The sequence below is a fragment of the Tinamus guttatus genome, unplaced genomic scaffold (genome assembly GCF_059628265.1).
Source record: "Tinamus guttatus ecotype Peru unplaced genomic scaffold, ASM5962826v1 Tinamus_guttatus_pri_ptg000211l, whole genome shotgun sequence".
In the NCBI taxonomy this organism is placed as follows: Eukaryota; Metazoa; Chordata; class Aves; order Tinamiformes; family Tinamidae; genus Tinamus; species Tinamus guttatus.
This window is the reverse complement of record NW_028288745.1, coordinates 4,575,699-4,588,255: the sequence shown is the minus strand read 5'-3', so window position 1 is coordinate 4,588,255 and position 12,557 is coordinate 4,575,699. Positions and strand designations below refer to the sequence as shown.

The window sequence follows — 12,557 nt, the reverse complement described above, 5'->3', positions numbered from 1 at the left end:
ATGTTGCAATGTTGGAATGCTGCTTCTCATCACTTCCCCAACACCAAGGACTGTCACTGGCGCTTGGACAAGATGATCTCCGGAAAAAAATTGCAGTCAGATAAGCTATTTTAGTTGAGCTGTTTTTTCCTCTTTTATGAGCTTTATTTTAAAGTACCTAAGGAGCGGTGATTGATATTGTTAATATTTTATAGTCATAAATGATTATGAATAGACAGGAAAGGCAAAACATAAACTTCTGTGCTAGAGAGAGTTTAATGCAAATGCGCATAAAATGTATGAAGTCTCTGGAGTACTGTTATCAAAGCCTTGCTCATAACTGGAGTAATGTGAAATCGTATGTAGAGCAAATTCTAGGATAAAACACTGTAGGATAATTGTGCACATGCACAAAATTGTGCTATGATGAAAGGCAAACAACATCCTAATTAAAACTACAGAAATCAAGAAGTAGAGCCAAGCTGTCATTTACCAACACCACTTCCTCTCTCTCACAATGTGTTGCTACCTCTTGCAAATGGCAAGTTGCAGACAGTTGTAGCGCAGCTTTCTGAGGAGTAATTGCTCCTGGGAGTAATTCTTTGTTTCCTTTTTAGCTCTGCTGAGTGACTTGACTTAATGCCTTTTTGGGATTTGAGGCCTTTGTGGTGGTGCGTGTGTGCATGCTGCTTTGATTAAATATTTGTTTTTATATGAAAATCTAGTGGATTGTTTGACAAAGAAAATGCCTGGCTAAGTTTATGGGACAACATACCCTGAGATACCTCCCCTCAGATTTCTATTCTGCTGCCCCATGCGTGGATGAAACCTCAGGGGCTGCTCAGTGCTGCTGAGCCGGGGTTATACTGTGTGCGTTCCCCTAGCAGGGGTGCTGTGCTGCTGCCAGGAGCAGGTAAGGCAGGACCTGGGGATATGCAGAGCCTCCTGCTCCCAAAATGCCCTGTTGTTAGTGAGTGTTAGACCTGTGCAGTGACAGTTACAGCGAGTCTGAGGTTGAGCGAGCGGCTGCTGCCTTTGGGTAGGTGCCCAATACTTCACCCTCAAATCTTAGTGCATGGTTTTTGTTATGGCTGTTTCGCTTCCCCGTGGTTTTTTTTCCTGAATTTTTGTCCTTTTGTGTTTTTCTTTTTTATTGCCATGTAGTTCCACGCTATGGACACTTTGCACAAAAACGTCTATGACATTTCCAAGGCCATCTCTGCGCTCGTGCCACAGGGTGGGCCAGTCCTGTGCAGAGATGAGATGGAGGAGTGGTCTGCTTCAGAGGCAAACCTCTTTGAGGAAGCGCTAGAAAAATACGGAAAAGATTTCACTGACATTCAGCAAGATTTTGTAAGTACACGAGATGAGAGCCACATGGTGAGCGGTTCTGACCGGTGACAGAGCTTCCAGCTTGTGTCTAGGCTGCCTTGGTTTTTCTTCTGTCTAGAGAAGAGGGCTCTGAACTAGAGCAGGCATCTTGTTGTAAACTTGGAAAAAGGAGATCTCATGCCGATGACAGGCTGCTGTGCAGTCAGAATTTCAAATCGCAGATGATAGTGTTCCCTTCAGAGATGTAAATTTAAAGTCGTCTGCTGCAGGACGACTGAGAGATGATTTAGGAAAGTGTTGTGACAGCCTAGCTGCCTTCAGATTAATTTGTGTCTGAAGGGGAGTAAGTACTGGACCTTCTGAAGCATGAACATTCTGTCGCTTTTATAATACTAATTCAGGAAAATTTAAGTAATGACAATGCAGGGGAAGTGTCCTGTAGTTGGACCCATCTCCACCTTAGGTGCTCAGCCTGCAAATTGAATAGAGCAGTGTAAACAGAGCTGAGTTTTGTTGTTTCCCTGCGAGTCCTCTGCAACAGAAAAAGCAGTTTTACTGTAGCTTGTCCTGTGCTCTAATCTTTTAGACAGAGGGACTTGGAGGCAGCTCAGCACTCTGGTCCTGCTGAGATCCTCATGCAGACAGTAGAGTGGCATGGCACAGTTCTGTTGTTGTTTTTATTATTTTAAATGGTCTAACTCTGTAAAAACTGAAGCAAATGAGAACTGTGATGCTGTAGTTGTGGCTCTTGATTGGGTGCTGCTCAAGCAGAGCATCTGAGCCAGCGTGCCTGTCTCTCGAATGGTGGAGCCCATGCAGCATGAAAATGAGTCTGTCTTTTGAAAGCCGTGAGCATCTGTTGCTCTTAGGATCTGTTTCATTTCCATGAGGCTGTGTGGTGATCCCTGAAATGACTGTTGCTTTTCCTGTATGTTCCCAGCTCCCATGGAAGTCCTTAACAAGCATAATAGAATATTATTATATGTGGAAAACTACAGACAGATACGTCCAGCAGGTAAGAGATTCAAATTCGTTCTAACAGAAGTTATGTTTTTCTTACCTTTTGAATCCAAGAGTTGTGACTCGTCTCCTTGGGCGTCAGCCTTTCCAGTAGGTGGATTCTGTAAGGATTTGAGTGACAGAAATCTCTCCTTTGTCACTAATCTTACAAGCCATACTGCACATATAAACATCTGGCATTGGGATTTGTGCTTTCTTTTCATGCTTTTTGCTGCTTCACTTATTTGGAGCTTCCGAATGCCTGTTCTGGGATTCAGAAGTTTGAGGCAAAGAATACAATTAATCTCTGCCTGTTACTGAGTCCCGGAGCAGCAGGAACTTCCATTAGGACTCTGTGGGGAAGTGGATCGTTACGGTGCCACAGGCGCCCGTGGTTATTCCCCACCTTTACCTGTCCGTGACTTGGATGCAAGGAAGCTCCCTCGTGTAGGCACCGAGAGGGGAGTATTTGTCTGCAGAGTGTTAATGGCACCAATTCCCAGACTTCTTATGCTTGAGAGTCAACTTTGACTGGTGTTTACAATCATTTTTATCTCTTACTTGTATAAATACAAAGGCTGCTGCTTAGTCCCTTGAATAATTAAGACACAATGCAAGAAGCATGCAAAATGTCGTAGAAAATGAGTTGTTGAAAGGTGCTTATAACATTAAATGGGAAAATTAATCACAAAGAAGGATGAAATAAATATTAAGTTTTTCATTATAATTACTAGTATGAAGTTTAGGCATCTATTTAAAATGCTAGAAAAAGGAGAGTTATAGAATGATCTGTCTTAACTTGCTTTGTTTGGAAATTCAGCCTGGGATAAAGACTAGCTGCCCGGGGCATTGGCCAGTGTTCAGCATGTGCCACATTTGGGCACAGAAGCCGTTTTTTAGCATCCTCTTTCTGCCTGGAACGCTATTTAAATTACTGAGAGAGTCTCCAGACAAATCAGAACCCTTACTGTGTAAAATTTTCTAATACGCGGAGGCTGGCACGGGGGGTGAAGAAAGGCTGGAGAACGAGGCCATGATCTTTTCTTCCTCGTTGAATCGTATGTGTGATGGATACAGTGACTGCTGCCATGCGATAGCGGTATCTGCCCTAAGAGGAATTCCACTTGGAATCCATAGGGAGAGGTACAGAAGAGAGTGACAGGAGTGATGAAAGGTATGGAAATGCTAAATAAATAACTGAATTAGCCTCAGGATGAGCGATGGATGTGGAGAGGACACGGTAGGTGAGATACTGAGTGTGGTTTGGGCACTGTGACTGGGGTGCTCACTGCCCTCTCCTTTCAGATCTAGGGACTGTCAACTGCAAGTGGCAGATCCAGCATGAGGTGTTTGCCTAGATCATACAGAGTTAGGTTGTGGTACCGTTTGCCACGTTAAGTTGTGGATTCTAATCCATTTGGATTAAAAAATGGACAAATTCATGAGAAGGTTGACAGGGGCAGAATCCATGTAGACCTGTGTATGACTGACTGCCTTTTGTGCAGGCAGTCACTACACACTGGTTATTGCAAGCTACTGGGATATGCAATATTGCATATTCTCCACACACATTTCTGTGTATTTATTAACAATGCTGACCAGGTCTTGAAACATTGCTGCCAGTGCTAGATGGCAAAGAAAACATGAATGGTTTTTGTAAGGGAAAACAACGGGAGAAATTACATCTCCATTAGGAAGTGGTCGGATTCTTTGGCTCTCTTCCACTTTCTTGAACTTTCTTGTTACACAGAAAAAATAGGAAAAGTTGCAGAGAGCACAGTTGTATGAAACCCTGCTGATTTGTTCTTGCATCATTTTTGAGAATGGAGAGAAAACCACATTTTTTTGGACTTTTTTGCTGCCCTCTTATGCAGTGTGTCTTAGGATTGTGGTTCTGCTTAGTACTTCAGCCCTTCTGCCTAGCAGTGTACCAGTGTGTGGGATTTGGGGAAAACTTCCAGTTAGAGCCTCGACACTTAAGAGACGGTATGAAAATAAGCTGAAATTGAAGTGGAAATTGCAGTACAGAGATATCACATCAATTAAGTTTCAACTGAGCTGAAGATTCATCTCAAATTCCCCGAGCTCACAAGCAAGTAAGATTATTAAACATTTATAAAATACTAGGGAAATATGCATAAGTGTGAGGGGTGTGTGTGTATACATATATATATACACACACACTTTATCCTATACGTTGTCGCCTTTTATATATATATATATATATATATATATGTATATATATGTCATCATCATGGCTAGGCTTTGTGAATGAAGTTATGGGAAGGGCTTTACCCACGTTTGCTGCAAGCGATATATAAGCGATATATATATATATATATATATATATATATGTATATACACACACACATATCTATATAAAGGCGACAAAGTATAGGAAGTGGTGTTTGAACTAGTGGCATCTTGCATTTCTATTTGACTTGATCCATGCCAAGTCTTTGACAAAGCACATTCCCCACCATTTTTTTTTCAGTCTACTTCAAAAGTATTTTGTCTGTGCAGATTTTTTTCTTAGTCAAATACCACAAAATGGTTCTGGGGCTGATGGCATTTGTGTACGTGAGGCATTGAAAATGTGCTGAGGATATGAAAAGAGTGTGTCCCGAGCTGTTTCACTCGTCCTCCTTTGAGGACAATTCAGTTTATACTCCAGTTCTGTAAGGCGTTGTTAGTTTAAAAAAAAAATACTGATAACGTAGATATTTTCTTTTTTTTTCTTTTTCTTTTCTTTTTTTTTTTTTTTGATAAATGCAGTTAAAACATTTATTTAACCTGTCTATTGCACAACATAATAATGAAGCTTTTGTCACCAGCAAACTGCCTGTTTTGATAAAAGCTATTTAGCTGGGAGCTGTTTTCTTCTGTATTTACTTTGAGATTTTCTTGGAGCCAGGAAGGATTCGGGCTGTCAGAATCCTAAAGCAGAATTCATCCACTTCTTGCCATCATAGCAACTATCCTTGGAGTTGCCTTCAACAGGAGACCCCTTTTCAAAACCCAACAGGAAGGAAAGTGCAAACAGAGCTTCTGATTCTAGGAAATTACATCCTCTGTAAGCTTGACTTACAGTTTCAGTAGGCAGAATATTCTAAAAATAAGCCACACAAGGCCTTCTTGTTGAAGGGGTGGCAGGTGGTATGAGTTGTGCTTGTATGCATGTCAAAAAACAAAATAATTAACATACACACACATATATACCCATACACATGCTTGGTGCACCTAGGAAGGGAAGGTTTAATACAGTTCTTCCTGGTTACGTGGCTGGGATACTGTGCCTGAGATAAAGGCAGAATTGTCCCTTTTTGCAAGATGCACTGGGGTCTTTTATCCAGTGATTTTTATTTAGCTTGAGTTACAGCTTGCTTTGAAGGTTGGTTATAGGAATTGAATAATTTGGGAGGAGGACCAGCAGAATTGGTAGAGGGAAGGTTTTGCCCTCTCCAATACCTCAGATACCTTCTCTGGTTAGTCCTGAAGCAAAGAGTGAGGGAAATCTGTTCCAAATTCAGTATCCCATGTCTCCATTGAGCATGTCCCTTTCTTGAGGCAGATTTTCCACGTGTGTTCATGAGAACATGTATTTCTGAATCAGAAACGTTCGAAAGGGCAACCATTGAGTAACTTCTATTTGATGACTTCCCCTCATGATTTGAAAACTCCTCAGGGCATGATGAGATGTTTGGGTTTGCCTGTATTTTTATTCAGAGTTACAGTTATGTTCTCAGGTAGCTGCGGATCCCAGGGGTGTGTTTTGGTGGTGTTTTCCATGCCAACTCTGAAAAGCCCTGAGCAGTTTGAAATACTCTGCAGTCATTGAGAAGCTGCTCTGAAGATGGCAATGGCAAAAGATCATTTGAATTAGTAGTGTATTTTCTGAGGGTTGAAGTCTGTAATTTTACTTTTTGCATCTAATTTGTGCACGAGGAGCCTTTAGCCTCAAGATGAAATTTTAAAAAGAGAACAATGCAGAAACATGTATTTTGTGGAAGTGTCCTTAGAAAACTGCTACATGACAAGAATGAAGTAGGAAGAAGCAACAGAAAATGATTTTTAAGTTGTGCACAGACTTGAAAAGCAAACATAAAAGATGCTGGAGAAGTCCAGGTGTCACTCCACGGCTTAGAGGGGGGAGGGCTCAATAAATCTTGATCGAGTACGGAATCTATAAACCAGTAAGATCTTATTCTGTAAGATTTTGATCAATAATGGATATATAGATAATCTTGGCTTATAGAATTCCTTAATAAGAAAAGCCACCTTTCCTTGTGTAGCAGCGTTTCCAAACATTTGTTCTGAAGCATCACATGTTTTAAGGGTCTTTCCAGCTTGGGGGAGAGTGGAAGCTGTTGCAGCTGGAGACGATGCGTAGCCAGCTGTTGGCATCGTTGTGCACATAGTGCTCAGGAACCTAATGCCCCCAGTGCTGCTGGGGTCGGCAGGTTGGTAATATCCCCTTCTTAGAGGTGGGAAAAGTAAGATTAAGGGAATGGGAGGAAATATTTCAGATACTTGTGTATTAACAACTCGCAAAGACAAAGATTAAATTTATGTTAGACTTCTAGAAAAGCTTACAAATGCTCAAGTGTGCATTTTCTTTGTTTGTGGATGAGAACATTCAAAACTACATCAGACAACATTAAAAATTTAACGCATTAAAATCCATTTGCTTCAGGCACAAATCAATTACGAACTGGCAAGGAGCTAGTGAGGCACTTTCCCTGTAAAGGGGTTATTCTATCAGAGAGTAGAAAACTTGTCAAATCTGGTAGACTGATTCCCAAAGGCCAAAAATATATGGTGTAAAACCAGCCTGTTCTTACCCAGCAGATCATGGTGGCACTCTGTAAACCTTCTTGCTTTACTAGTTTGTACGATAGTCCTACAAATGAAATGCTCTGTGCAGCATTCAGGTGTGATCCCCAGGGCCCTGTAGGCCAGGAAGGTATCACGAAGCCCAGGTGACCCGTGGGAATTTGCTCGGAGTCAGCTTGGGATGGGAATCGGGCACAAAGAAAACCAGCGCTGTGAGGTTGATATTACTCAGTTTACGAAAGTGTTGCTTAACAGCCCAAATTAACCACGTGTCCAAGTGGTTAGTGGATTGCTTCAGCTGCTGGTAATGCCTTGTGCTTCCATGAAGCTTTTCTATTTGCAGATTTCCTAGAATGTCACAACATAATGAATCGAGATGGTCCCCTTGGGAGCTTTTGCCAAAAAACCTATATTCAAAAACCTATATCCCAATCTAGTGGAAATGGGAGGGTGGAAGTGGGTGGAACCACTTCCACTTCTACAAGATCCTTGTACAAGGTTCCTCAAGGGATCTTGCACAGAATTGGATTGTTTTCTCTAACTTTGTTCTTTTGTTTGATAATTCAGTTACTTGGCGTTTTTTAAGCTAGGTTGACGTTTCTCTGCTGAAAAAGGTGAGGTGAAGGTTCTGCAGGAGCACAGAGAGCTTTGGCCAGGGACTGTCGCACTGTAGAGTGGAAAACTTGCGCTCCCGCTGTCCCTCAGCCCCCAGCAAGCTGTGTGCTTACTGGAAACATGGACTTCATTGTTTCTGCATCTGTCCGTCGTGCCCCTGAAAAGGGGATTTTTATATTTCTCCAATTCCTCAGTGACTTGCTTTTTCGGCTTTCTAGCACTTCCTGTTTCTGTGCAGAGACTGGTGTGGTTTTTTTAAGTTATTTTTCTAGGCTGTGCCTTGAGGCTGCTGCTCAAGAAGTGTTAAGTTAGTCTGTTTGTCTAGAAAAATGTGTAAACCACGGAGCAGACAGTCCCCTTCCAAACAGGAGTGCTTTAGTCTTGCAGTTGATGCCTCCCATCTGATGGCAATCCAAAGCCTCCAGCTCTTGTGCAGAAACTGGACTACTGGCTTGTGCAGAGAACGTTGTTGTGGCTTTAGGTAGACTTCTGTAAGAGCAGGGGCTTGGACCAGAGCTTCTGGAGGGTCTTCCAGCCCCAAATTATTCCATGATTCAATTCATTTAGCTGCTGTAATAAAAAGGGAGTTAGAACCTTAGAAATTCACTTTTACTTTGTAAAGAATGTGGATGATTGAGCTGTAAAAGGAGTTCTTTGCCCATTAGTAAAGCTCCTGCTGATTGCCTACCTGTGCCGTGTTCTGGTGGGATGTCAGCAAGTTCACAGCCATCACTGAACAAAGGAAAAACTGTTCAGTTTGAAGTGATGACATGCCATAAATAATAAACTTAGCGGCTAATTCCGTACCAGTTTTTGAGTTGAGCTCTTGGCCTTGTAAAGAAAACCTCCACTGTCAAATGGTTTGCAGTTGGTTGCAGAAAAGAAGCCTGTCAGCACAAAGTCTCCCTTCAGACTCCTGAATCCATTCAGCTCTTCAGGAAACGTGATGAAGCTGCTGCTTTTCCACACCATTTTTTTTAAATCTAATTGGTGCATAATAGCAAGGAGAGCAGACAGACTGATACGTCAGACTCTTCTCTGAATGGGGAAAAAGAGGGTTGTGGGCAAAACAACGTGTAAATTTATGTTGGACTGCACAGGGGTGCGAAGTTTGTCCCTACAAGCAGTTGTCTGTAATCTCTTGGGTTTCTCAGGAGGGTGTGAACACAGTAATTTGGTGCATCCACAGCTGTTTTCAGTTACCTTTCTGGAGAAGGACTTTGTGGTCACAACTTGGTGAAAAGAGAATTCGTTACCATTTATTAATGAACACTAAAGATGCTTACAGGTGAATTACTGGACTCTCAAATAAAATAGTTATCCTTTATTCTAATGTTTTTCTTCTTTCTTTTTCTTTTATTTTGAAGAAACGATTGAAAGCAGCAGAAGCAGAAAGCAAGCTAAAACAAGTGTATATACCCAACTAGTAAGTACTCTTTTTGTGTTACTCTTGTTTCCTGTTCCACTGTGGAAGGTCTGATGTTGCAGTTTCCAGGCCTTGGCAGCAATTACATATTTTCTTCAATTACATATTGTCCAAAAAGAAAAAAGGGACGGGGGACGGGGAGAGGCAGAGAGGGAAAGAGCAGAGCAGACAGGTCAGAGAATTATTAAATTAGGTTACCAATATAATGAACTTTCTGCTAATGTTTAAATAAGCTTGAATTTCTCTTTATTTAACTGAATTAATGCTAATGACCCAGATGCTAATGAGCAGCTAGGAGCCGTGCAGAAGCAAACACAGGAGCTTTGGTGCTGCAGAGCTGGCTGGCGCCCAGCAGTGCCCGGCTCCTGCCCCGGCCCCTGCGCTGCACGTGTGGAAGGGCAGAGCTGCTCCTTCAGGTGGCCCTTCTGCTGCTGGGACATGGGCTGTTTCCTCCATTGGTAGTGGAGGGCTTTCCCTTTGGGCTTCTCCTGTTACTGTTTTATTTTGTGCTATGTTTTGTTTTTTTTTCTTGGTATTTTCATCAGTGGATCACCCATGCATGGTCATTTCCTAATGCGTGAAAGATTTTAATCCTTAGTAAAGGGTGTTTCTTTGTCTGTGTTCTGTCCCTCGGCATGGCAGAACCCAAGTGTCATTACATGGAAATTAAATCTCCACCCGCCCTTCTGCTTTTTGAATTTCACTCCTGGACACATTCTCAATTATTCCTGTACTCTCTTCATTACTTCCTTTCAAATATTTATGAACTTCTATCATGTGTTCTGTTAATTAAGGTTAAATTAAAATTTACATATTTAGCTTGCAAGACAATCCCTCCCCGCTTTTTCCCTAGTAAATCTAACAAAAATCAAGTGTAATATTCAGAGTGAAGCCAAACAGGTTTTTTATCATGCTGTTTTAACAGTATTGCTTTTTCTGGATGCTTTTACTGAGCAGGGGGAGACTGGACATCAAATTAAACATGAATTCACAATGTGATGGGCCTGTAAAGCAGAAGCCAATGAATATTAGACTGCAGATACAAAAGGATATTACAGAAGAGAGCCTGGTAGGCTTGCTCCTGCCCTAGGATTATAATGGATGCAGGGCTTTGTATTTGAGAGGTTATGGCACTCATTTGATAATGATGGTCTGGAGTGGGACCTTATCCTTCAGCCCTGTATCTCAGCAAGATAATTCCTGTTGCTGTCTAGAGAATGTAATCAAATCAGCCACTTCCCTCTGTACTTCAGAGAAGACTTGTGCCTCTTCCCGTGTGCTTGCTATTGTTGTCTCTGCCTTTGATTTCTGGTCCCGGTAACTTTCAAGAATAATAAGCAAGACAACAGAAGCAGCCTTCAAAGGTTATTTTTCATTTCATATGCGTAGTATACTGTGAAAAAGCTCCATAGGTGATATTTTAAGCCTGACAGTGTGCCTCAGATTTAAAGCATGAGGAACCAGAGCATGGAGAAGCCAAGTGCCTTGCGCAGGTTCGTGCAAGCGATGGACTTGAAAGCCTCAGATCCCAAACCAACGTCTTAGCTCTTACACAAACACTCCTGCTCACAATGTGAGAAGAGCCCATGGTTTTGGCCAAACACTTGATGTAGATACGACTGGACCCAGTGTTTGTACGTGTAGGTTTGTAAAGCATCCCTGAGGATGAAAGCACAAGTAGGCTTTCCTGGTGAAAGGAAGAAGTATGAAATAATTTTGCTCTTAATTATGTTCTTGGAGAGCTTTCTAGCTGCAGATGTAGTCTCAGTCTCCTTTGCCTTCTTGTATCTACCTACATGCATTCTTCAATGTTGTTTAATTCACGCTCTGGTTTTAGTAATCATGTGGATATCATGCTTCCCAATTGCTTCTTTTGATAATGATCTGGTTATTTAACTGGTGCTTTAGGGGATTAGGACATTTGCAAATCATGAAGGCTGGGATGAGCATTTTTACATGGCTTTTCTTTCCTTTATTTTGATCTAAATGATATCAGAATGGGAAGAAAATGGGAATGGGAAGAAAGAAGTGCTCTGTAGGATCTTCGCTCTCCAAAAAGTATTGATGTAAATTCTAAATTGCAAACTGAAATCTGTAAATGTAAATTAATGCATTCTATATACATTTTTTTTCAGAGAATCTCAAAGCATTTTTTATAAGCTGCAAATCCTGTCTTGTAAATCTGTGTAAAGCAGGGAGATGTTATTTACCTGCTCCCTTTCTTTTTGTTTTTTAATTAAAATAATAGGGAAACTGGAGAAATAGGTCAAAGCTTTGGGTGACTACAAAGGGAGACTGTTTTACAAGTTGAACATAATTCCTGTACATGATTTTTTTGTGCCTGAAGAACAAGACTTTTCCTTTCCTGTTTAATTGTACAGAAGCCATTACAGCATGGAAGCTTATTAGAAGCGTAATCCTGTTTTTATTTCTTTTTGTAGCTGTGATAGGACAGCGATCTTCATCCTTTGGTTAGAGATTTTTTTAAAAAAAAAAACTAAGCTTTTGTTCTGTTCATAAAAGTCAGTATTTACACTGCTGTGATGAGAACTCCCCTGTCCACTGTCTGCATAAGGAATTCAGACCCATGAATTAGATGCCGAAGGGTACATGGCATAAATGTTCCTTACAAAGGATTAAAATTGTTCTTTTTCTGCGGTGTTATTTCTTAGTTGCATCTATTACCATTGTTGTTACCTGAATACCTGCAATCATACTTTGATGATATTAAACTTGCTGTACTTTTAAAGCTGCTAAAACAAAATTTAGCACTGCACTGGGGATCAAATGTCAGTAGTGAGTCACGCGGTGAGAAGATTTCAGTGTTCTGCATGGTTCAGGATCATCTTCACCTTGGGTTTTTGGGGTGAAGTTTGAGTTCTTGATGGTTGGCTTCCGGGGCCTTCTTTCTGCATGTGCGTTTTCCTCTTCAGCTCTTTAGTTGAGACTGATCTCCTGCATATTATACCCAGAAATTGGTGTTCCACGATCCCTGGGTCTAGCATAATCAAGTACTCTGTTGCAGTTGAATTCTAGAATTAAGAACTGGAAATGGTAGTTGGCCACACCACCAGTATTCTCACTACCTTATTTGCATCTCTTACTTCATTAATTGCCTAATGATTCATTCAGTTATTCATCTAATTCTCTTGTTAATAACTCTAGTAGGCTTTGAAATCACACAAGTTTAATTAACAAATTGTCAGTGGTCAAAAGCTGTTTGCTTGTGACCTGATGACAAGAGTTGCTGTCTGAATTCTTTATATAACCACAGTTGTGAAACTTTCCTTTTAGCTTTGGGGCAGGAGACTTTGTGGTGCTCGCTGCTGCAGCTAATCTGTTTTCCAGAATCCTGAAGTTACTGTTGCAGTTA

At 41.2% G+C, this 12,557-nt stretch overlaps 1 protein-coding gene across 3 annotated transcripts in view; it reads left to right on the top strand.

Annotated features, from left to right (window-relative positions):
• Positions 1-12,557, top strand: part of MTA1 (metastasis associated 1) — a 73,048-nt gene that overhangs the window by 34,910 nt on the left and 25,581 nt on the right. For all 3 annotated transcript variants that reach the window (XM_088524405.1, XM_088524406.1, XM_088524407.1), the window contains exons 9-11: positions 1,144-1,332; positions 2,252-2,326; positions 9,126-9,184. In XM_088524405.1, the coding sequence (XP_088380531.1) occupies positions 1,144-1,332; positions 2,252-2,326; positions 9,126-9,184 (323 nt within the window). The remainder of the gene's footprint in view (positions 1-1,143; positions 1,333-2,251; positions 2,327-9,125; positions 9,185-12,557) is intronic.